The sequence below is a fragment of the Doryrhamphus excisus genome, chromosome 17, assembly GCF_030265055.1.
Source record: "Doryrhamphus excisus isolate RoL2022-K1 chromosome 17, RoL_Dexc_1.0, whole genome shotgun sequence".
In the NCBI taxonomy this organism is placed as follows: domain Eukaryota; kingdom Metazoa; phylum Chordata; class Actinopteri; order Syngnathiformes; family Syngnathidae; genus Doryrhamphus; species Doryrhamphus excisus.
The window spans coordinates 10,771,522-10,797,818 of record NC_080482.1 but is presented as its reverse complement, the minus strand read 5'-3'; the positions used below and the strand labels follow the sequence as shown (position 1 = coordinate 10,797,818).

The 26,297-nt window shown below is 41.3% G+C and overlaps 1 protein-coding gene across 21 annotated transcripts in view; it reads left to right on the top strand.

Annotated features, from left to right (window-relative positions):
- The window catches only part of myom3 (myomesin 3), a 61,738-nt gene that overhangs the window by 18,125 nt on the left and 17,316 nt on the right, over positions 1-26,297 (top strand). For 20 of the 21 annotated variants that reach the window (XM_058053783.1, XM_058053775.1, XM_058053779.1 and 17 more), the window contains 18 exons: positions 3,364-3,517; positions 3,911-4,068; positions 4,136-4,228; positions 4,312-4,400; positions 5,333-5,377; positions 6,865-6,996; positions 7,059-7,220; positions 9,594-9,735; positions 11,918-12,117; positions 13,656-13,709; positions 14,201-14,328; positions 18,895-19,078; positions 19,144-19,318; positions 19,385-19,506; positions 21,646-21,833; positions 23,961-24,087; positions 25,155-25,339; positions 25,661-25,775. In XM_058053783.1, coding sequence (XP_057909766.1) covers positions 3,364-3,517; positions 3,911-4,068; positions 4,136-4,228; positions 4,312-4,400; positions 5,333-5,377; positions 6,865-6,996; positions 7,059-7,220; positions 9,594-9,735; positions 11,918-12,117; positions 13,656-13,709; positions 14,201-14,328; positions 18,895-19,078; positions 19,144-19,318; positions 19,385-19,506; positions 21,646-21,833; positions 23,961-24,087; positions 25,155-25,339; positions 25,661-25,775 — 2,453 coding nt within the window. Of the gene's footprint in view, positions 1-3,363; positions 3,518-3,910; positions 4,069-4,135; positions 4,229-4,291; positions 4,401-5,332; positions 5,378-6,864; positions 6,997-7,058; positions 7,221-9,593; positions 9,736-11,917; positions 12,118-13,655; positions 13,710-14,200; positions 14,329-18,894; positions 19,079-19,143; positions 19,319-19,384; positions 19,507-21,645; positions 21,834-23,960; positions 24,088-25,154; positions 25,340-25,660; positions 25,776-26,297 lie in introns of those variants that run through there. The other variant, XM_058053785.1, reaches the window with a different exon arrangement.

The following is a 26,297-nucleotide window of genomic DNA, read 5'->3' as shown; positions in this document are numbered from 1 at the left end:
CTTGTATGCCAAAGCTGGTCTAAATAAACTTCCTTCCTCCACTCTCATGCATCGATGGAAGGCCAGCTGTGGACAGGGGTCCTCATTTGGCATCTCACAAGCCAAAACCATGAACACTATTGGAGTCAGTCAGAGGACCCTTGTTCATTTGCACAAAGAAGACAAAATTAACCGATTAGGGCTACTAATGGATGCTGCCATTCATTCACTTAAATAAACTTAAAAAAAGACTTTTAAATACATAATTTAAATACAACCCCAAAATACATAATTTTGGGGTTGATGTCCTCTCTTGTGACTTGACTGCGTCATTGGGTATAGCTGTCATATTATCTGGGTCATATTTCTCTTTAATTTAATGCTCCCTTCTTTGCATTTAAGACTTGTCTCTAGCAGTAGAATTTGAATTACAAAAGATTTGCTTTTTGTTATCTGTTTAGTGTTTTTAGTGACATGTCTGCCATACTTTTCACGTAACTTATTATCATGGAATGAGGACAGAAATCCCTGCAAGGCTGTCAGGCTGTCATGAGGATCATGTATGCTTCTAAAAATCTTAACAATGACAAACAAATACAAGCTGATTGCCACCTCTTTGTTAAATACGGTTTTAACCAAGCTAAAACTCAACTCTGAATCTCAGACGTCATTTCCTATCCACTTGCTAATTTGCTCTCCTAGCACCAGACCACAATTATAGTAACACATGAACACAAGTCTTATGTATGTCTTAATTGGCTCATTTTTCCTTCTGCAGGGCTTCAGACTGTGACTAAATGGTCGTATTTTGCAATGTTTTGATATCGCCTGATACCGATCTGTGGCCGATCGATTGGAGCACCCCCGCTATTTAGGTCTGGGGATTGAGATGACGTTGTCTTCCGCATGACTCTCCCAGAATAGCTAAATAGTATATATAGAGGGATGCACAGTGATACCATCTGCACCAAGATCATGTGGTAGGTCTTTGGATCTGGTCTGCGGGTTGAGTTTGAGTGTTCTTACCATCCCTAGTCTCTGCTTGTCGTAGATTTTTCTTGGCCTGCCACTCCGGCACCTTAACTAAACTGTTCATGTGGTTTTGCATTTCCTCACTTTGATCCTCAGATTGGAACCTGACAGCTGAAATCTCTGACCTAGATTTTGTATCCTGCCCCTAGACCATGATGTTGAACAATATTTACTCTCGGCTCATTTTAATTTCAATTGTTTTGAGGCTAGCATGGTGCTACTCTTCAAAGATGCAGAGAGAACAATTGCAATTGGCCACCTTAATTACCCTTTCTTATTATAGATAAAAATGTATTTCTATCTGTGATTAAATACCATTAATTGTGAGTTAACTGTGGACATGCAAAATGCAATTAATCACGATCAAATATTTTAATCAATTGACAGCCCTAGTATTTTGCAAGTCAATTTTGGTGTGTGCACCAAAATTTTCAAGTTAGGGACCACTGTGTTAAAAAAAAGTCTGGAGCTCAGTTATGGCTACGATATTTGGTTATATGGTAATTGGTAATTCATTCATTCGTTTTTTTTACCATTTATTCTCACGAGGGTCGCAGGGGGTGCTGGAACCTATCCCAGCTGTCTTCGGGCGAGAGGCGGGGCGCCAGCCAATCACAGGGCACATATAGACAAACAACCATTCACACTCACATTCATACCTATGGACAATTTAGAGTCGGCAATTAACCTAGCATGTTTTCGGAATGTGGGATGAAACCGGAGTACCTGGAGAAAACCCACCCACACACGGGAAAAACATGCAAACTCCACGCAGAGATGTCCATGCGGGTAATCAAACCCTTGTCTCCTAGCTGTGTGCACCTTGCAGCCATCATATCCAATCAAAAAATGAAAATCAAAAAACGGTGTACAGATGTCACTTTCCTAAGGAAGATAAGGAGTTATTCTTGAGTTGCCATGGGTAATTGGAAAGTGGATATAAGTCAACAAGGATGGAATCTGACGTTCTTGAAAACCAAAACACATGTGACAGTAATGAGCCTCAGTTGCAGCAATGGTCCGCGGCCAAACGACCAATCCCCGCAGCCGTCTCCTTCATTCACCTTTGGATTGTCCCTCCTGTTAATTCTCCCAAAATATTCTGGCCGTGAATGCCATCTAGCACTGCCTGGTGCCGACTGACTGGGTATAAGAAAGACGGATGGCATTTAAAGCTCTCGAGGATTTGGCACACCATTTTCTGAAACGTGTGGGGCATGTCAATTCTTGTGATTTGCGTGAAATTTTTGTTTTCCACTCCAGGTGCGCCTGATACAGATTGATAATATAATGGCTTCTATTTCCTTTTCGCAGGCATAACTTGACTGACGAATGCATGACTGTTTTATTTTGGAAGGAGCGTTTTTTTTTTGTCTTCTACATTATTAATAAATCAAAATGCAGCACAAATTATAAGCTCTTGCTCCCTACTGACGTGCTCCAGTGGTTCTTTTGACAACTTAGAGACAGAATAATACTTGATTATAAAGAGCCTACAACACAAAAGGTCACAGAAGGGCCCGTTGCTTTTGAGCGGGGGGGCTTTGCACATATTTATCTATGTGCATTTGTGCTGTTTGTGCGTTTCCCTGCCAATTATTGTAAATATTTGTTTGGCCCTTCATGCCTGAGTGGCTGTCACAGATCAGAAAAGGGTTGATCATAAACTAGACCATGAAACACACCCATCTGGAAATGAGAATGCCTTATTTAAATAACTGCACTTATATGTTTAAGTGCCTAGTTATTGTGTAAAACTATGACAGGAACAACATAAAATTAAAAACACTAGATTTAGAGATCATCTGCAAAGCAATAGCATGTAATATTGTATTTTGACTGCACGGTGAGTGAGTGGTTAGCACGCAGGCCACACAGCTAGGGTTTGATTCCCTGTTCGCGCATCCCTGTGTTGAGTTGGCATGTTCTCCGGGTACTCCGGTTTCTTCCCACATTCCAAAAACATGCTAGGTTAATTGGTGACTCCAAATTGTCCCTAGGTGTGAATGTGAGTGTGATTGGCTAATATGTGCCTATACCCCGAAGACAGCTGGGATAGGCTCCAGCATGCCTGCGACCCTCGTGAGGATACGCGGTACTGAAAATAGATGTTGTATTTTGTTATTATAAACCCTATAGGCAACATACGCAAACAAGGCTGAGCCCAAAATGGAGCCTTGAGGAACACACCACAACCAAGACTTTCACCATCAGCTTGCTACATCATGTTCTTCTTTATACCACAAACTAGGTGGTGTCTCTGCTGGTTGCGTCCAGTAGTACTCTACATATTACCTGACAAATAAATTCCACACAAGCTATGTCGTTCTTAACTGTCAGTTTCACCACCAGGGAAATCCTGAGGGACACCCTGGCCGGTGACGAAGACTATCACAGAGACGAGTGGACAATGTTTGGGAATGAGGCAGAGAAGCTAGAGAAAGGTGTGATCAGGAACCGGCGTTTGCTGCGTACTCGTGTGGACAAATTGGCCCTTCGCAAAGAGGTAAACAGTGCTATGACCTGGAAATACTACTTTGCCCCCTATGGCTTCTATTTGACTTCATCACCCCAGGTTCAGTCCATTTTGACTATTATATTTGTTTTAATTTTCTATCTTTCTATTGCAGTGTCAAACCAAAGCAAAATCAGCTCCATAAATACTGCATAATTCCACATTTCAGAATCGCAGAGCTCCACCAAATCCGGTGTTAAAATATGCATTTGCTGGATAGACAGTAAAAATTTAACTGATTCTCTAAGTCATCATACATTAATTTTTGTATAGTCCTTCTCATAGACTGGCAGCTGATTGCCGAAATGTTGCCAGGTTCTTTCTGTTGGCTTACAAAATATCAAATACAAAATATACACCTATTGGATCTTTGTTATGCCTCAGGCACAAAAGAAGGCATCGGAGCACTTGACGTACCTGGAGCGTCTGAGTCAGAAGGTTCCAGACTTCGCCGTGCCCCTCAGAGCCCACACTGTCTGGGAGGGCATGACGGTCCAACTGTCCTGCATCGTCCAAGGCTGTCCACCCCCAGAGATCACATGGTAGCTCGTGCCCGCTAAAGTCCTTTCATAAACACATGAATATCCCTTTCCTTCCCTCTCTCTTCAGGTATAAAGACGGCAAGCCACTGAGAAGGTCTGAGACACCATGGAACTACGGCCTTCAGCAAGCGTTTGGTCTTAATTCACTGGAGATAAGACGGTATTATGCTCCAAAAAAATACAGGCCTTTTTTATGCGAATGCCATTTTAAATAACAAAATAGGATATCTTGCATCTTATCAGATGCTCCCCTGGCGATGGTGGTGTTTACAAAGTGGTTGCCAAGAGTCCCCTGGGTGAAGCTATGACCTTCGCCACACTTGTAGTGAATTGTGAGTAACCCTGTTTGCACATCGTAATCTGAAAATGTAAATGAATCATACTTCAGACACACAGACCCTTTATCCCTGCTGGTATGCTCGTCTGGTGGACTAGCATACGTTATGGTTTTGTGCTGCTATGCACGACCAGCATAGGCCAGCTAGCGGTACGAAAACACAACATATGCTGGTAGCCGGTTTATCCTGTTTTTTCCAGCAGGAATTATTTTGAGTAAAAATAAACATGCTTCCATGCAAAAATAAAAAGCATCAATATAGCATACATTATTATAAGGGTTCTGCATTATATTTACAAACTAAAGTCAGGGAGCTTGCAACAAGCAATATACATTGTCATTAACGTTAGCCACTTGTAGCATCATTAGCTTAACACTGCGGAACTCCATTAGCATTTTAAACATTTTGCTCACTTTATAATATCACCCCATCAAGCAATCAGGTTGATCTTTTAAACCTCATCTGGTATTGATGTTTGTTTGTTGATAACTAGCAGCTACATCTGTTAGCAGCAGGTGAACTCGGTCCATCCAATTGATTTTATTACGTGGCTGCTTCAATAAAGTGTGCAATGTTATCGCAACTATCTGCGTTGACATTGAAGTAAAACCAAGGGCTTGTAAGTAAGGGGGGGACTGGAACTATTTACATTTAATGCCCTTGTGTTTTCACACATTCGTCATCAATGAGGTGGGTGGCTTCACTCATCTCACCCGCTGTCCTCATCAGCAAATATATGAAATATAATGTAATAATAAAAAATAACCCATTTCACAGACAATTTTTCATTCTCACTGTAATAAGGGATGTCCCTTGTCAACTCAATACGTAAAACATACTTTTAAACAAGTAGATAAAAAAATTCACTTTGTCAACTAAGACTTGCACATTTTGATATCACCAATCTTTCTTGTTCTTTCATGAAGCATTTCGAGGGGCCACCGCTGGTTGTGAGGATTCCGCGACTCGAGGTAAGAACCAAACCAGTGGGAAAAAAAACATTCAGGTGTAAAAGAAAAGTGAATAGACAGACACCTTGATTTATTGTGATTGTATAACTCCATCAATACATATACATATTTATATTATTGTATTATATATATAGTTATATACAATGAGCTTTCTTTTATTTCATAATAATATACAATCAATGTTTTTTTTATGTTACTCGGACATCACTCTGTGGTGAAAGTTGGCCAGTTTGTACACAAAGACATACACTAGATTAAAGGGGACCTATTATGCTCATTTTTCGACCCTTTATATTGTCATGTGGCCTCCTATAGAGCAGCTACACACAATAACCCGCACAGAAAACTTCCAAAATCATCTGCAACTGTTCCAGCTGAATTTCCTTGGATTTGTGCTTCCCGCCAAAATTTTGTGGAAAACGCATAATAGGTCCCCTTTAACAAGCTTTTCCACAGGAGCTGCTGACAAAAACTTTCCAAGACAATAAGGATAATGGGGGGGGAAGAAAACTGGCATTATCACAGCAGCAACTTTAAATGTTTTTTTGTTGTCTCCAGGCACAAATAACTTCCATGAGAAGTTTGTTGTTCCGCCATTTTTGAATGAAAGTTAAAAGTAGCTATCAAAAACTTTCCACAACGGCATTGAATATGTTGTTGTCCCATCCAATTGCTTGTGCATGATTGGTTTTTGCCGCTGGACTGTTCCCACACATGTAACCCCTATGTATCCCCTGTTATACATACGTTGTTTTACATCACAGCCCAGGGGCCATTTGCCACCTGTGACTGTTCTAAAAATAGAATTCAGCAAGAAAACTAAAAAAACAAAACCCAGCAAAAACGGGGTGTTACATCATTCGGTACTGGGCTAATTAAACAAAGCAAGTCCACGTGGTTTATAGTTATTTCTACTGCCAGGTCTCGTCCTTGTCACGCCTTGAAATACATTGTCAAGTTATTCCCTGTTCATTCAGTTTGAAGCCATTCCTCAGCTGATCATTGTTCAAATGTTTCTATTCCAACATCCGTGACATGGATACCACTCAATGGCCAGGATTGCCTCACATTGAGCTTCGAATGTTGCTTTGTCAGCATGTTTGTCGCTTGATGTTACTGATGCTTTATTATCTCATATGGAAGCCGTCGCGCTTTCCGTCACGAATCACTCAATCGACAAAAGCGCAGCAGCGGCAAATTTACCCTATAGCAGCATCCTTTGTGCTGACGGAGATAGAGGTCAAGCTTTTGAGTGATGGCGAGCAAGCATCCATGCAATGTTATTTTTATTAAAGCATTATTAGTGGTTGTGATATTGAAAAACAAAGATGTCATATTTTCTTCCTGGTTCTAGTAATAGCTAGACGGGAAGTGTTTTCTTGGGGGACTGCATTGAATGGCTGGGCCTTTACTACCTAAACTATGGTAGGCTTAAGGATTAAGGATAGTACCAATGAAATGACCAAAACATGAAATCATCCTCTCAGCCTCACAGGAAGCTGCCTTTGCTGCTACCTTTCCGCCAACATGGGTGAAGGAAGGCGATAGTCTCACCCTGAGCTGTTCCTTCACGTCACCTCTGCTGCCTTTCCAGCAGGACATCACCTGGTTCAGAGATGGTAAGTCCTCACTTGGTGACCAATTCAAAATGACGACCCGACCAATTTGTTTTTTTGGTCAGGAATGCAACTGCTGCAATCGTGTGCTGTGGACATGAAGACGACTGACAACACGGCCTCCATCACTCTAAGCGCTGTGTACAAGGAGCATGAAGGAGTGTATACTGTCTGCCTGAAGACCTGGAACGGGATTCAGGAATCTAGTGCCTATGTCTATGTCGAAGGTGAGGACCACTGAATATGTGGTTTTAACACAACTCTTGGTCAAAATGTTCTCTGGGGGAGAATAGCACCAGAGACTACAGCTTGGTTTAAAAAAAGGGCTTAGCTACACATCTTAAACTAAAGCCTGGTGCATTTGATTTCTTTTTCAGTTACTATTAGTTATTTTTTTGACATGAAGTTATATGACACCCCATAAGCAGTGACGTCCGTCAACTCACTCCCCACTTTGTGTCCTGAACCGAGTTCTGGTCAGATTCCGGTGCTGAGGAAAGTAGTTCCAGCTAGTTGCTGGGGACAGTTAAGTAAAGAGTATGGCTTCTCAAAACAATATGCGTTCAAAAGTATAACACATTTGCGTCACAAAAAAGCCTACTAAAAAAAATCAGACCTCAGAAATAGCTTGCAGGTATTTTCTCTACCATCTTATCACTTGGCACATTGAAAGCAGTGGAAACAATGCAATTCCAAGAAAAAGCCTCAAATGTGACATTTTGTTGCGGGTGTCCGTTCGTATTCATCAAGCAAATTACTTCCTGTGGCATTGCTCACAAATGTGATCCTAAAACTGCTATAAAGGTGCAGGTGGCCATATTGTACACGTTGTTCTGTTCTCTCCAAGCAGGCCAAATAGCTGCCACATCACATCACATCATTCTCTGATGTGGCATGGTTTCTACCTACCGCACTGCATTCTAAAAGATGTGTTTTGCATACCAAAATATCAGGGTACTTGTACGGAATCGTCATTTGCATGCACGTCTCTTGCAAATAGAGTTTCAACTGTGCGTCGAAAAGTTTGTTTTTCGTCAAGAGTTGGGTTTTTTTGCTTTAATTTCCTGCCAGCTCACTGATTCAAATTGGGAAATTGCACCATCAATCAGGCAGCACTACGGCAGTAGGCTTGTTAACTTTCTCCAGTGAAACTATGTATTTTTCACAGCCACGAACAGCCTCACACGAATTATCCAGTCTATTTATACAGCGCCAAGTCATAACAGCATTCACACCAGGACTCTTTTCTTACTGAGAACCGCCTTGTGCCTTCGACAATATTACTGACGGGTGACAAAGGCGAGGAACGACTCCCCGATGATGCCTCAGACCTTGAAAATGTGCCTTGGCTCATCTCCCTTGTTACTGAGCTTGTTCTTTGCAAGAGCTGGAGGTACTAATTAGTCAATCTGAACGAGAGTGCCTTCCATTCAGCAGTTGCATTTGCATCACAAATAGCAGGTTCAAGAGACCAAAAACAAACATAGGAGCCGGAGGAAAGAAAAGATGGCGAGGATGCAAATTCAAAGCAGAAAGAAGACATGTTGGATTTTGTCTTTATACTGGAGGGACAAAAATATACTTGCTAGCCTCGGGAAAAGGTTGTGGAGCATGCCAGATTCCATCACTTCAATCTGCTTTGCATAATTTCTCACTACTGTTGTTGTGTTCCTGGGCAAGGCACTTCTCCCACTTTGCATCCAGTGCTGCCGACACTGGTCTATGAATCTGAATGAATGTTTGGTGGTGGTCGGAGAGGACGTAGGCCATCAGACAGCTGTGGATACATATGTAGACTACTACCACCAGTGTGTGACTGAGGAGTGAATGACAAATGGGTTCACTTCATTGTGAAGTGCCCTGAAAAGCACTATATAAAAGCCAGTCCAGCTGTGTTAAAGAGGACCTATTATGCTAATTTTTTGGCCCTTTTTATTTAGTTGTGGACTCCTATAGAGCAGCTACACACAATAACCAGCACAGAAATCTTTCTAGTTCTTCCAGAATCTGCACCTATTCATCTATATTGCTTTAGATTCCATGCTTCCCGCGAAAACGGTCTGTTTTAATATATTCCACCCACAGTCACATTCCCGAGTGCTTATTTAGGCATATTTAGGAATCGGAAAAAACATGTGGCTTTCCCTTACGAGCCATTGCTAGCAACATAAACGGAGAAGGAGAACTCGGGGGGAAGGGTGGGGAAAGCAGAGCAGAGAGTTTATCTGGCTTACAGCCACACCCTTATATGGACGTCCACTCCTCTGTGACATCACAAAGGGGCAGTTTTACCACGCCTTCTGAAACCAAGCATGTTGTGCCATCCCAAACTTCTTTCAGGGCTCATTTCCAAATGCACAAACCTCATTATCTGAATCTTTGGTATTGTTTAACACGAGAATACAAAATTCTAACCACATTCAAAGGTCAGAAAAGTGGAAAAGCATAATAAAAGCATAATCTCCTTTTAAGATAGTTAGTAACATAACAAGGTCACACCTCCACTCCATTGCCACACTGATATTATCTTGAGTGAAAGTATCATCATCTTATCAGCAATTACTCTTAATTCAGCTTTTGTCACACCCATCCATTCTCAGACTCATCAGCCGCAGTTTTTGGAGGTCCTGGGTCTCCCCTGTTGGTTCAGGTAGCAGACATCAACAAAGACTACGTCTTCCTCACCTGGCAGCCGCCCAGTGCCGATGGAGCGTCACCTGTGGAAGGCTATTACATTGAGAGGTGTTGTGTTCTAACAGCATGTTCTAATTAACATTTTACAGTGAGTACACCCCTGTCATCAATCTTTGTATTGCATCTTCTCTCGGGACAATATACAGTTCTACTTCAGAGTAGAGTACAGCTTGACTGTCTACTGAAACGCAGCCATTAATGCCGAAATGTGAATACAACTCACAATTAACATTTCCAAATTACGTCAATATGAAGTGTGAGCACCACTGGTATTGATCACTGCCTTAATTCTCTTGGACCAGAGCTGCACAGGTTGTTACTCCTTGCGCTCCTCTACCTTCCTCTCTTATGCTTGAGCAAGCCCCACAGGTGCTCATCTTGGTTCATGTGTAGAGGAAAGATTTTTGATAACTCCATCGCTTTCAGCTTCTTCAGCAAGGCCCCGTATTCTTGTTATCACTCAACAAAAATATAAACACAACTCTGGTCCAATTTTTCTTTCATAAAAGGCCAATTTCTCTCAAATATTGTTAAAAAATCTGTTTAAATCTGTTAGTGAGTGTTCACCGTTCATGAATCATAATATAGCCTGATCCGTTATCAGCGAGAAAAAAAGAGTATTGGATTATATTGGCCTCCATCTAAAATTTTTGATATTAGCACCCTCATATAAGCAGTCCATTCCAGACTCCACTTTATTCAGTAGCACCAGATCCAGCATGCAGATCCCATGTGATCACAACAACACCGCTACCATCCCCATCACACATCCAAAACAGTGCCACACAAAACAAACCTACACTGTCTGAAACATCTACAAAGTGTCATAGCTACTTTTCCTGATTATGGTAATGGTAATGGTTTTATTTCATTTGAACATGTATCAGATTACAATTGAATGCATCACATAATCAGTTCACAGTTCCACATGTCCAAAAGGAGTAGGAAGAAGCAAAGCTTATTAAATCCTACCCCCTCCATCTGGTACTTTTACAATCAGTAACTGTTACATTTGTTCACTTCCTGCTTTCCTAATATAGTTTAAGTTTTTTTTTAATTTTATTTTTGTCACATACCAAAGTACAAGGTGATATGACCATACAATGACAATCTATTGTTGTTCTCTATTGTCGTTGTTCTCTATTTGACTCATAAAGTCATAAAAGTATGTCGGCATTGGACGATACTCAAGGATGCAAATGGGTATCGTATTGGAAGTAGAAAAGTAGAAAAGCAGCAATCGTGCAGCCTGAGATGGTGACCCTATCACTACCATGCTTCACTGTAGGGAAGACATACTGTCGATATCCTTTCTACTCGCTTATGTTACCAGCTATTTCGACAATAATAGCTGTGTTGATTCATTACCGGTCTATACTGCTGTACATTGACTACTCTAAAGTATATCCAAGTTTACTTCCTGTGTTATTATACCGTGAAAAGACAAACTCACTTTTCTTAGATACTGAGATTTCGGGTATATTTCAAGTGATTCCTATATGCCACAAGTTAACAAAAGAAATATTCTAATGCAAAATATAATTTCACCCCACCTGCTCCAGAAGAGGAAATAGATTATCGGTAGATTAGCTGAAATTGTCGGTGGCAGCCAGCAGGTGTGATATTCCTCATGAGATAAATGGTTAGCCTGATAATTATCAGCCCTCTGCATCATTCCTTCCTGGAATCAAAGACTCCGTGTTGGAGAGCAGAATTCACATGTGCAGTATCGTACAAAAATCAATCATACTGTACGCTCAAACATGTCTTTGGTCTAATATTAACTTATCTGTGTAAAATTATGTGTATGTTTGTGCCTATTTGTGTTCTTGCATATCTTAATTGGAGTCCATTATTTAGCATTACCAGTGTGTGAGGAAAGACAACATTGTACTGTATAGCAGCCAGTTCCCTAGCAACAGCCTTATCGTTTGCTAACTCCTCTCATCCCTCTTTGTTTTCCACAATGCGGCCACAGATTGTTGAAGTTTTCTTATCTGAGTCACCCACATTTATCTTGGAAAGTAAGTTTTTAATGTGTTTGGAGACACGCTGCAGGTTATTATGGGTCTTAATGGGATATTTACTGCTTTAGATGTGTTGTGCAGCCTCGCTGACGTCACTGTTTGTTTGCAAAGTGAAACTCGTGGAGGCTTGTCTTTGTCCATGTGTGAAAGAATGTTCTCACACCCCTGCTTTATCCATTTTTCTGTTTGTCTTATGTTTTTAGGTGTGACCTCAGTCAGGGCCAGTGGATTCGCTGCAATGTGCACCTTCAGAAAATGTGCCATTATCCAGTGTTTGGGCTGAAAGAAGGAACGAAATACAAGTTTAGAGTCCGGGCTGTCAACCAGGCTGGTGTTGGCCGCCCCTCTAAGGCTACTGAACCTGTTGTCACTGAGGACCCCCTGGAACATTCTAGGACCATGGGTAACACCGTACCGACTCAGTTCACAAGTATATATTGTAAATATATTGTCAGAATTGTGTGGCTGCTTCTTCACTCCGAGTAGAGCAGTAGTGGCATTTGGCATTATGTAATGTCCAAACAATTTTAAATTTGATCAAAGATACTTGAAAATTTGTCAGATCAAAACACCCTTAATCACAAGTGGTTCGATCCCTGCTGGTTAAATTTCTTACTTCATAACTTACCACATACATAAAAGAGATCCGTGTTGACAGTGTAGCAACATTGTCGCTATTTTTTAGTTCATTAAAAGTGAAAGTCAGGATGTATTTCTTGCACCTTGCATTTATTCAGTAACTATAAATACAAGTGATCTCGCCACACAGGCAAGAGTGAGTGGAGATTCTCCTCCGATCATACAGTGTGCAATTCCAGTGTGATGTCGGTCTGAAAGCCGCATAAACTCCTCCACAATGCAACCTAACCACTGACCAGCTACAAAACCAAGAAGGCAGAGCTTGGACACAAAACACAAATAATAATAATAATAATAATAATACATTTTATTTGTATAGCGCTTTTCAAAATACACAAAGACACTTTACAGAAGAGTGAAGTTGAATAAAGCAAGTAAACAGAATAGAAGACACACCAAAATACAACATTCATTGGTTAATACACAGTTAAAACATGAGTAAAAGCGGGGCGGGGCACAAATGGGTGTCCAAAATGTGGCTCAGGGGCCATCTGTGAAACATTTCCAAACGCATCTACATTGCTTTGTGACTAAATTAATACATTTGTTTGTCCAGTCATACATTTCTAAAAATAAACGGTAAAATCTCATCTGGTCTTGTTCCCATATGCCCAATTTCATGTATTGTCTCATCTTATGAACTGAGTGTGTCGTGACTCCTTTAATAAATACTAATATCATAATGGTAGGCTAATTACACATAGCATTTATACAGATGAAATTGTTGACTTGGTTCAGCAGGTTTGCTCAAGACTTTTAAATTTGGTTCCTCCACAAGACCCAAATGTATAATAATAATAAAAGCGTGCAGTATTTAACTAGAGATAGTCGGTGACCCACTAAAACCTGAGCAAGGACTCATTTTGAGTCACAACACAAATTTTGGGAAGTCCTTTGAATCTTAAATATTACATTTTTACAGCTTTATTTTTTTTTTTACAGAAAAGCAAATCACGTGGAAAACAGACCAATTGACTGATTTGGACCAGAGTAAGAGATCGATATGCCTAAAAGCATCCTTAGTGTATATTGCAAGACCACAGCCTGGAGGGCCGATATTTAGCCAATGTGTGTGCTGTATATGTATATTTAACACAGTGGGCAGATGGGCCCTGGTCAAACGCTATGCATCATTTATCACAGATGAAGGACAGGCATAAGGTGGGCCTGGCTCTCCATCCATCCGTGTTGCTCCTTCTCACCCATTTGTGTCTATTTTTGTGGCCTCAATCCCTGCAAATGCTGTTATTGCGAATGATTATGTAACTTCAATTGACTTATATCTTGTCTATATCTCTTTAGTGGTTAAAGTGCACAGAGGAAGGACCATCGTCATCACCAAAGATGAACTGGAAGGTGAGAATTGTGTGTTTGAATGGAATTTACCCAAAGGCTGTGATGCTGGTGGCGTCTAATATGTCTTCATATCATATTTAAGCAATACGCTGCAGTAATTGCGTGACCGAGGCAATGAAAGTCTGATCCATTTTTTAAGGAGTGAGTAGAATGAACAGCCCCCCCCGGTAAATGCACAGAATCGCTGCAGGCTTTGTGGAACAATTTAAAACTGTAGCTTGTGAGAAGGTATTGGTGCATTCTGCTTCCACTGTTTTAGTCTCCTCTACATGCACGTGTGAAGGTGAATACATGCATCATGCATGTTTGGCTGCAGAATGATTCTTCAGAGGCTAATAAAATATTAAGAAACGTCAAGGGCACATTCCTAATTTGATTTGACACTGATTTAATGCCTGCTCTGTATTGAATATAAAATACACTGCGCCAATAGGAGAGGCCATTCTGACATATTCTCTTGCCATCCTCACCCTCACTCCCTCCCTGCATAGGTCATATCCGCACTCCCTTCCCCCCCACCGATGTTCACGCCTGCGAGGTGAGTGACACGTATGTGGTGCTTAGCTGGACCGAGCCGGAACCTCGAGGGAAGGAGCCGCTCACCTTCTATGTGGAGCAGGTAGGTATTTAGTGTGACAGGTGCTTCGCATATCCTGTGTCAAATTCACAGCTAGTGGTTGTATTATACAGTAATCCCCCACCACTTTGTGCTTCAAATTTCACGGCTTCACTCTGTCATTGTTCATCAAAAATATATCAATTAGTAATTTATACTGTTTTGTGGTTGAGTATGTTAAAATTTTTTGAAAAATGTGCCTAATTTGGCAAATTCTGTGTATTTTTTGTCTAAACTAAGCATTTTCATGCATAAAAATGGCTTGCATGATGCATTCAAAGATGCTGTGATGATATGTAGTATTCTACACTGGCCACTAGTTGTCAGCAATGCTAACAAGCTACAGTGGCCATAACCCACGCTGCGCTAAAACTCAACTCTGAACCCCCAACGTCACTTCCTATATCATTTATTATTTGACGTTTAGAGGGTCTAATAATGTTAAAAACGTATTTAGAAGGTCGCAAACAGGTTTTCTATATTCCTTTTATAAATATGGAATCCTACTTAATTTATCACGGTCAAGTCTGGAACTAATTAACCGGGATAAAGGAGGGATTTCTTTTTTATTGTGTTAACTTTTGAATGAATGAACAAGCCTTTATTCTTGTCACTTATACAGAAGTACAAGCCAAATTGTGCAATCATCCGTTCATACATATACAACATACGATGCAGTGAGACAGGGGGTGACAGGACAGGATGATTGGGTGATGAACGAGAGGGAAAAAGGGGAACAACACTAGGAGAGGGGAAGGAAAAAAAAACAACAATTCCAAACTAACCTCCTAAAATGAAGAAATACAGTGTGAGACTGTTAAAAAAAAAACCTTGGCACACAATTTGGCATACAAGTAAAACACATTGTTTACGCACATAGACCAGCGGCAGAAAGGGGAAAGGGTTCCCACCACGGCCAGCAGCCAGGCGTGTGTGTATTCGTTGTTGTATTCATTCATTCATTTTCTACCGCTTTTTCCTCACGAGGGTCGCGGGGGTGCTGGAGCCTATCCCAGCTTACTGCGGGCGAGAGGCGGGGTACACCCTGGACTGGTGGCCAGCCAATCACAGGGCACATATAGACAAACAACCATTCACACTCACATTCATACCTATGGACAATTTGGAGTCACCAATTAACCTAGCATGTTTTTGGAATGTGGGAGGAAACCGGAGTACCCGGAGAAAACCCACGCATGCACGGGAAGAACATGCAAACTCCACACAGAAATGGCAGAGGGTGGAATTGAACCCTGGTCTCCTAGCTGTGAGGTCTATGCGCTAACCACTTGTTGTTGTATTTTTTATTGTATTTTCTCCTAGTTACTTAATATAAGTACTACATATTAAAGACAGCTCTCAGACTGATGCACTGCATACTACACAATAATACACATACACATACTGATTCTGTACTCTTGCTGCTGTGCAATGCAAATTTCCCCACTGAGGGACGAATAAAGGCATATATTATCTTATCTTATCTTATATATGTCTCAAACACTGTCCAAAACTGTGCTGTATTATCTTTGGAAAGGCCACATTGTTCATGCAGTTTTCAATTATGCAGGTGTACCTAATGTTGTGGCCAGTGAGTGTATCCCCAAATTCAGCAATCCAAATGTCTTAATTAGCTATCCTTCCCGCATCTGCTGAGCACAAGGATCAATGTTGTTTCATCATCACACATTAGTTGATTCTGTGCCGCCCGGTGCTGGAACATGTGGCAAATTAAAAGCAGACTCCTGACCACAGCGCTAATCTGAAGAGACAGGTGGAGAAAAGCACACACACACACACACACACACAGAGGGATGCACATCTGTGATTTCAAGGTTGAGTGCATTTTAAGGCCAAAGCTCCATCGCATCCTCATGAATGTAGCGAAAAATGCGTTGCTTTTTATTCCTTTATCCGAGAGAATCTTCAAAGTTCAACTGATGATCAAATAAGAATTCCACCACCTTGCGCAGCAATAAAGCCCCCCGGGCTCTTCAATATCAGCCCAGACGCACAACATCTTCTAGCTCTATCAGGAAAGTGCCGCAGGAAATATAATTTTTATTGGCCTGTTATTCGTTATCGAGGTAATAAAACTGTCAGTGCTGTCAAAGGCATATATGAAATACAAAAGTTTGCTACTCCACGTCTGCTTGTTGAATGAAGGCCACATTCAAATATACCCCCCACCCCCCCACCCTCCTCGGCCTTGAGCGAGCTCTGTGGAATCACTGATGTCTTTGACAGTCCCTCTTCTCCGGCTGCTTCCTCGAGCCTGTAGCCTCGAGCCGTTGCATTGATTGCACAGCTGGGCATACATTGTGCAATTTTAAAAGTGCATTTTAACTCGCACCGCATGAATTAATCACGAAAAAGCTAACGATTGCCGGGTTTACACTGCAAAGACAACGACTTGACACTGTACAGTAGTGTTTTCTAGTATGCGAAAGCGACTTTTTAATGATCTTGTAACAGTAAAACACTCTTGATTAAAAAGGTGAAAACCAGTTGAGAAATTGCATCAATTTGCATTTTTTAAAGTTCAAGATCGAAGCCAAAATACTGGCAAAAATGTAGATTCAATATCATTTTCTGTCAGGTATTCTGATCTCAATTACAAATGCGAAAAAGCTCTCAAATTGTTGAGTTGCATAAGCAAGGCCTGACCATAGTGTCACGCCCTGTGTGGGTTCCCAAGTGACAGTTTGAGTTTCCTATCTGGGCTTTGGTTTCCGTTCTGGACTCTTATTTTCTATTTAACTTCCTGTTTTGCCCTGTCTTCCTTGGTTGCCATAGTCACCCACACCTGTCCCTAATTTCTGTGTGTATTTTAGTTCAGGTGTGTGCTTCTCCCTGTGTGGGATCATTGTCGTTTGTCTGCTACCTGAGTTGCTTTTTCTTCTGCTGCTGTTGCACAGAATAAATATTATTTACCTGCATTTGGTCCTGCTCTGTGCATCCTGGGGTCAAACCGTAAAGCAATGAAGCCCGACTGTGACACAGAGGTTGGACACAATGGGGACCTATTATGCTTTTTCCACTTTTCTGACCTATAAATGTAGTTAGAATGTTGTATTCTCATGTAAAACAATGCCAAAGTGTCATCTAATGAGGTTTGCACATTTGGAAGTGAGCCCTGAAAGAAGTTTAGGATGGCTCAAAACGCTCGGTTTCAAAAGGTGTGGTTAAACTGCCCCTTTGTGATGTCACAGACTTCCTTAGATGGCCGTGTCAGTCCAGCCTCTTCTTCGGGATCGGATTGATATTGCTGTTAAAATGTGAGTGTAACAATAGCACTGTAGCTAGCATACTGTAGCTAGCTCTGCTAGCATTGCTAACGTTTGTGTCGTCCAGTCGCACTGCTTGATGTTACGTTGTGTTTTTCTATCGTGGCATCTAGTGTATTACATTGAACAAGTGCAGCGTTACAGAGTATATATAAAATGTGGTAGTCTACAGACTTGCGTATCTTGGAGACACACACTGTGGAATGGACAGCCACGGCTAATTAGGATTAAAAACACACAAAAAGGCAGTGTTTCTGAAACTTTCTGAATTCCAGCATCAAGGCTAATTTTGACCAACACAGTGCACTTTTGATGGAAATGTATTTGTATTTTACTTCATTTAGCTATTTTTTGCTTGAAAATGTTACGTTTTGGTTTTGTGGTGATGTGGCAACGGCGCCGAGTATGCACAGAGCAGGACACAGAAGCAGGGGTTAATGTCATCATTAAGTTAAATATTTTTAAAATATATGTGTGGAATTACAGTCATTAATCATCAGCAACCTTGGTATCCTCCTGGACCCCACCCTTTCATTTGAACCCCACATCAAACAGTTAACCCGGACTGCATTTTTCCATCTTAAGAACATAGCCCGACTCCGTCCATCACTTACATTCTCTGCCGCTGAATCCCTGATCCATGCATTCATCACAACCAGAATCGACTACTGCAACAGTATTCTCTACGGTACACCTTCCAAAACCCTCAACAAACTACAATATATTCAGAACTCCGCTGCCCGCCTCCTCACCTCCACCCGCTCCCGTGAACACATTACCCCTGTCCTCCAAAACCTCCACTGGCTTCCTGTCCCCCAACGCATTCACTTTTCAAAATTCTTCTCATCACCTACAAAGCCCTCCACGATCTGATCCCCCCCCCCATATCTCACAGACCCACCCTCTGGAACTCTTTGCCCCATTCACTCCGTGCTTGCCCTGACCTTCCCACTTTCAAAAAACAACTAAAAACCCACCTCTTTAAATCTGTTTGTAATGTTTAACTTTTTATACCTGACTGTTGTGCCCCGCCCCGCTTTTACTCATGTTTTAATTGTGTATTAACCAATGAATGTTGTATTTTGGTGTGTCTTCTATTCTGTTTACTTGCTTTATTCAACTCCATTCTTCTGTAAAGTGTCTTTGAGTATTTTGAAAAGCACTTTACAAATAAAATGTATTATTATTATTATTATTAATTTTCAGCGTAACATCGTCCCCGTTTTGAGTCATTGTGTCACTTTGCATTGACCATTTATGACTTCTCCTGCTTCTGTTTTAGTCACAGGAAGGGAAGAACACCTGGGAGCTGGCAAGTCTGGACATGGTGGTCAACTCTCCCAGGTTCCCTGTCTTTGACCTGGTTAAAGGAACGCAGTACCGCTTCAGGGTGCGAGCCATCAACAAGTACGGCGTAAGTGACCCCTCCGAGCCGAGTGACTTGATCTGCTTGGGGAAACCAAAAGGTACGTGTGACCGAACTGAATTTGGTTTGTTATTTTTGACTAAAGTGTTTAGTGCCTTTTCGCAGGTGTTCCTTCTCCACCTTCATCACTCATGGTCTTCAGAGACACAGACACCTCTGTGTTGCTGGAGTGGCAGGAGCCCAAAGACAAAGAGGGCATCCTGGGGTATTACTTGTACTACAGTGAAACTGGACAAGGGGACTGGAAGATTGTCAACAACAAACCTGTTACTGACACCAGGTGATGAAAGACACCTTTACTGTATATGAGGCTAGCTACCACAGCATTACATGTCCTGTTCTTCAGCTTTACAGTGCACGGCCTTCAGACTCGTAAGGAATATGTGTTCAGGGTGAAGTCAGTGAGTCGAGCAGGAAACAGCGACTACTCTGAGGAATCTCTCCCCATCGTGGTGAAAGCCGCAATTTGTAAGAGCACTTTTACTGTTGGAATCAAATATTTATTTGCACTCCGACGTTTCGATCTACTTATTTGTTGTTTTGTCCATTCATCTCTCAAACCAAGAGTCAGTGACATTAGCCGTGCTATTATATTTACAAGACCACTTGTTTGCTTGGAACATCAGGCAGTAATATTCACCTCCACTGTAGGTGGTAATAATGCGTATTACAAAGTGAGATAATTTCTTCTGCTTGCCTCAAAGCTAAGCAAGACTGTAATAGACCAAAATAAAGTCCTCAATATGCACTTTTGACTAAAGCTGCACGAAAATGTATTGGTTTCATCATTTTTGTACTTTTTATAAAATCAAATCTAACCAACCAATATTCACCTCAAATAGCTGAGTGCATATTAGCTCACCAACTTAAAATGAAAGAGTTGGACGATAGAAGACTCCAAGCTGCAGGCTGTCAGCCATTAAATAACCTTCTTGACAGACGACCATGATGCGCCTGCTAAAGGGCCGCAGTGTCAGATTGACACAGACCATTCGCTCCTGCCAATGATCCAGTGCATGCTTGGAAGTACACTGAACTTTAGTAGAATAGACTTTAAGTTGAAAGGAGATGGCCCTTTATTGATCTTGTCACTTACAAACGAAATTGAGCAAATCCTCCGTTCATACATATACAACATACTATACAGTGAGACAAGGGGTGGACAGGACAGTATGATTGGGCGATGAAGCAGAGGGGGAAAAGGGAAAGAGGAGACGGGACGGGAGGGGGAAAAATGCCAATTCCAAACTAAACTCCTAATGAAGGAACACAGTGTGGGACAGTTAAAAAATCTTAGCATACAAATGGACAAGTAAACACATTTTTTACACAACATACCGTATTTTCCGGACTATAAGCCGCAATTTTTATTAATAGGTTGGCTCTTCCTGCGAATTATACTCCAGAGCAACTTATAAATGAAAAAAACACTGGACATCTTTTGTGTTCATGTTTATTTTTTATTTATTCGTTCATTCATTTTCTACCGCTTTTTCCTCACAAGGGTTGCGGGGGTGCTGGAGCCTATCCCAGCTGTCTTCGGGCGAGAGGCGGGGTACACCCTGGACTGGTCGCCAGCCAATCACAGGGCACATATAGACAAACAACCATTCACACTCACATTCATACCTATGGACAATTTGGAGTCGCCAATTAACCTAGCATGTTTTTGGAATGTGGGAGGAAACCGGAGTACCCGGAGAAAACCCACACATGCACGGGGAGAACATGCAAACTCCACACAGAGATGGCCGAGGGTGGAATTGGACCCTGGTCTCCTATTTGTGAGGTCTGCGCGCTAACCGCGCGCTAACCACTCGTCCACCGTGCCGCCCTGTTTATTTTTTATGTAGCTGAATAACCATTGTGTTAGCATATCTTACACCTATTCAGCCTGTTCTCTATTCTTTTATTGTTAGAACTTGCCTTCCAAGTAGTTTGTAAAATAAATTACCCGCAAAAAATGCGACTTATACTCCAGTGCGACTTATGTATGTTTTTTTCTACCTAATTATGCATTTTTGGCCTTGTGCGACTTATAGTCCAGAAACTACGGTAAACACAAGACTAGCCCATCAGGCCCGTATTGTGTGAGGGAGATATGCTGTAGCGGCCCATGAACATTCCCACCGTCAGGTGCCCAATCTTGGCGCTCAGCTTGCATGGCGTCATTGCGCTAAAACAGCAGCCCAGACAGGAGAAACAAACAACAGGTGTATGTGAATTAATAATGGAAGTTCAGAGCGTCCCTTTGCAGCAATCTTTTGGGAGAAGTTGTTGTCGCAACACGACCTTGGTTAGCCGTGGGGAGGTAAGACAAAATCCAGATTATAGTATATTGGTATTGTATCCTATCCTATAGTATAGTATAGTATATTATAGTATAATAGTATATTGTTTGGTTCAGTTCGAGCAGACACATTCCAATAGACCAGGCCACTTGGTCCATTCTGGTCTCTCAATCCAACTGCCTTTGCAAAGCCGAGAACTTCTCCAAGATGTTTTCCTTGTTGTGATTCACATCACAGTCCGAGTGCTAACAGCTTTACCCACCATCTCAATCATGACAGCATATTTCTTTATTTATTGTCTGTTTGTTCGCTTCAGGTGTTCCCTCAGCTCCCTCCGCCATCGCTTTGCTGCTGTGCACCGAATCAGAGATGGTGTTGGGCTGGAGGAGGCCTCTCTACGATGGTGGAGCACCTGTGAGGGGCTACTACCTGGACCAGAAGGAGGCAGGTGCCGAAACATGGAGGGAGGTCAATGTGAAGGCGGTTAAAGAAAGGCGAGCTACAGTGAGTGCATGTTTTTCCTACTTTTTTTTTTCTCACAGTAAGAATGCGTTTTTTTCCACTTGAATGAGAGCAAAGATTCAATAGAATGGTCTCTCGGAAAGCCCATTTTAACTGTACAGTAATTCATCTCAAAGTAACAACAATATTGGCTTAATGCTGACATGGGCTGTGTCACTAGGCAACTAGCCTGTGTCCATGGATACCTGTTGGGAACATTTAGTCCTTCTCAGGGAGATGACAGGTGTTCTGTAATGACACATTACACATTGTGTTTGTTTGAATGTTGCTTTGTAGCATCTTAAACAGGAACACACTTTACTACTGTACTAGCTACATATAATAAGCTTTAACGCAGGGGCGTCAAATTTTCTTTTTAAAGTTGTCTTTTTTTAATTGGAATATTGTCAAAACAAAATGAATATTAGGGCCACACTATATAGAAAAAAAAAGAAAAGGCTCCAGAGTAAAAAGTTCTAATTTCTAAAGATGTCAAAGCAATAGTGTTTGTTTTGTCTTGATTCTGACGATGACCTACCACTGGAAATAAAACCTCATTAATATTTGGTACAAAGATTATTTGTACCAAAAGTTTAATTATTCTGCTGTAAATATTATCACGATACAGCAGTTCGTTGATCTATAAACAAGTTTTCATTTCTACAACAAAGTTGAGTTTTAGTGAAAGTGTTTATACCTCAATTAACACCCAAGTCAGTAACACTGACATAAGGCAGTAAATACATTAGATAAATAAAAAATATTCCTTCATCCACTCATGAATTAATTAATACAAATATTAAACACAATGATTAAGTGAAAGGAAAAGGAGAGAACGTCTGACTTACTCATGGGAGACGTAATGAAGGCCAAAACGTTTATGAAAAAGAACAAAGCCAATGTTGTCCTTCCTGACTGGACTACTACTGACTACCAACATTCCTTCCTCTGCTCTTCCAATATGTATTTTGTTGCAATTCAAATTAAAAGTTGACATTTCAGAGATCATTGGGTAGCGTCAGGTTTTTCATTAATAAGTAATTAATTCATGCTAACCAAATTTAAAATCAACAACATATGCAATATTAAGTGTATAAGTGTGCAGCAGTGATTAGTTCGTTATCATGATAGTTGTAGGTAGGCGTGGCCAGGCTGTCGGCATGCTAAGGGGTTAAACAAAAATGGGGAAAATAGAGCAAAATAGATAGATAGACTTCCTTTATTGTCATTGCACAAAAACAATGCATGTGGATATGAGTCACAACACAAAGCTTTCTCTTTATTTACAGTATTTAGCACAATATATATATATATTTTTCGTCTTTTTACATGATATATATATGTACATATTTTATATAATATATACCGACATATCACATTGCCTCTAGCATCCTTTTTTTAATCAGGCTTTATCAATAAATGTATATTGGATTGGTTTCAATGTGAAACCAAACTGACCCCACAATCGTCCCTAAAAGTATGGACACCCTTGCTTGAAAGCAACCGTCAGGCGAGAACATGCAGCGCCCCTCTTTGAGAAAAATGCACAACTGCAAACATCCTGGTGAAGGATTGCATGTACTTCTGCATGATTTATTGAACAGGGCAGAGGCTCATTACACTGGGGATGAAAAGTGAGTCAAATAATGAAATGCAGCCTGTATGCCTCCTAGTGGATGCCAAGTGAAACAACCATTTTTTCCCTTGCAGAAACCATTTGAATTTCAGGAGTTAAATGTCACCTTTTTTGTGGGATACGGTTCTCCCTCTGAGTGCATCATTTAGTCTCCAGGAGAAGCAAGAGCAGCTCAGGGAGGCGATAAGAGCCTTAAAGTCTAAGTGGCTACGAATAGTAAGATCAATGAGCAGATCAATAAGGTTGAATCCCAAAGCTGAAGTGTCTGAGGGCTCAGAGAAAAACGCTGTGACAGCACAGCCAGCAGCAGCAGCTCCAGTAATGCCCTATAAAATGCCTGCTCCAGTCAGGAGAGAGGCTCCTGTGCAACCCAGGAATAATAAATCCAAACACAACACAGCCGTCATGCCAGTGCCAGTCACACTAAATTGTATTTTCTTGACTGTTATTATCAGGCCATTGTTTGTCATTTAGCAGTATGATGTTTTTAATAGGTTTCCAAGCTGACCAGTGGGCTTTGGTACCAGTTCCGTGTGTTTGCCGCCAACATGGTTGGTGTTGGGAAGCCATCGGAGGCCAGCGAGGCTTTCCTGTGCGAGAAGTGGACCATGGCGGAGCCTGGTGAGGATCATAACGCAGGAAAAAGTTTAAGAATCCAGTCAAGTACAGTAGAGCTATGATGAACCGTGATAAATGAGGGATTACAGTATTCATGTCTTATTTCACTGTAGTAACTGACACATAAATGTAAAAAGAAGTTATCTACTGTATAGTAAAACCTAAAATTACATACTAATACTGCAGGGCATCACTCTTATGTGCCTAGGAAGTGTCTCCTCTCATGAACACCCACCAAGAGCTGAAGTTGCAGTGTGGATTATGTTCTTTTATTATGTTATGTCAAGTTATCCATATTTCACCGTACGTCCTTAAGTGCCTATGTAAGTACAGTTCAATGTCCTGTTCTATGGTTATCGTCACATTTTGGCTCTTACCCATCACTGCTACTCCATCTGCAGTGGCATCACCAAAAAGCGAAAAAGTGCAAAACACCACTATCATTTCTATGCCACTTTGGAGGCATGTTATATACCATCCCATATGGAAATGATTTCATAACCATGGTGATTGGGTTGAAGAGAATTTCTATGTTTTCCTGTTGCTTTTGCACGTTCCCAGCACATCAACAGGCAGAGTGAGACCTAATGATGCCTTTCATCAGCTGAGCGTCTCATACACTATACTGAGTGTTAAGTTAGTGAGTCGGGCCCGCTGTGAGATGCTCTGCCTTTGAATGTTGCCATGGTTACACAAAGCTGCACAGAAACAAAACCCTCAAGGGATCAGACATGAGCGGTGCATTATTATTGCATAGACACATATACAGTACATGCGCATACTGCATACATTCATATATGTATAGACTCAAAAGAGGCCTGGCATGGCTCATATCTTCTCATGACATTAATATTGAAAATAGAGAGAGAATGTTCCTGTTTTATTGACACAGAGCGCATTAATCCTGCCAAATAGGCTTCACTCCATGGAATTAATAATTCCAAACTGGCGTGAAAATCATTAAGCAAATAAAGCGACACGCGCCGACATGCAGTCAGCCGGGGTACATTAAGGAAAGCGGTTATTTAGGGATGCTACGCACACGTTACTCAATGTTTGGTCTTTCTCAGGTTGTCCCTTTGACCTGGAGGTCCGGGAGGTGAGAAACGACTCGCTGGTGCTCTTGTGGGCTGCTCCGCTGTATACAGGGCAGGGCCCTGTCACTGGCTACTTCCTGGAAATTAGCCAGGGTGGACCGGAGTCTGACAGCTGGACTGCTTTGAATGAGAAGCCAGTCACCGACATTTATTACAAGGTGAGTTCATTTGGTGGGATTTTGATATAATGGGCTCCATAAAGTACCAGTCAGAAGTTTTGGCATGCCTTCTCATTGAGTAACACTGTCTGGTACTGTAAATGTACAGTAATATGGAATTCTTCAAAAGTTAAGAAAACATTATTTGTAAAGTTACATTTGGTAGGTAAATATGACCCAAAAGTCAAACAATGATGCTTTTTAGAATGTGGAACTGTGAATTGTACTATTTAATGTATTCCAATGTAACTTCTATGCATGTTCAAAATAAATTAAACCATTATCTTTACCAATACTAAATGTTTTTCATATGACATGCAGGTTTCAGGTCTTGAGGCGGGTCAAACCTACCGCCTCCGTGTGTCAGCTGTCAATGAGGCGGGAATGGGACGCGCCTCTCTGCCTTCTGAGGCTGTCGTGGCTCAGACATCGCCAGGTCAGCACAATAAATATTTGTTCATAATAAATCAAAAGAAAAATATTCCCAAGACTTGATGGATGAGGCAGGATACACAGCTGTATATTTGCTGCCACTGCTGTGCTGCGTTTTATTGCTGCCCTCAGTCTCTTCTCAGATAAAAACATGCAGATTGATAGCTACATAAATAGATACAATTTATCAATTTTTGTGAGGATAATCAAGATGCAAATGCAGGATGCCCCTGTTCGCATCCATTGTTGTTTATTAGCATCCCTCGTTCCAATTGTTGCATGTGATCCAGCATGTTTATTACAGTTTCCCATGGTACCATTTTGAGGTGAAACACCAACCAAGCGCTGGATGCTGCCAAGTCGCCATTTTACTGCAGTGCTCTGTTATCATTCAATCTACTCTGGGACACAATTTTCTTTTTTTTTGTGACCAACAGCAATCCCTGGTGGTGTAACGGTACACATGTCTGTCCAGAAAGGGTATCCAGTGTTAAAAACTCAGCCAAAACTTAAAAATAGTGACCAA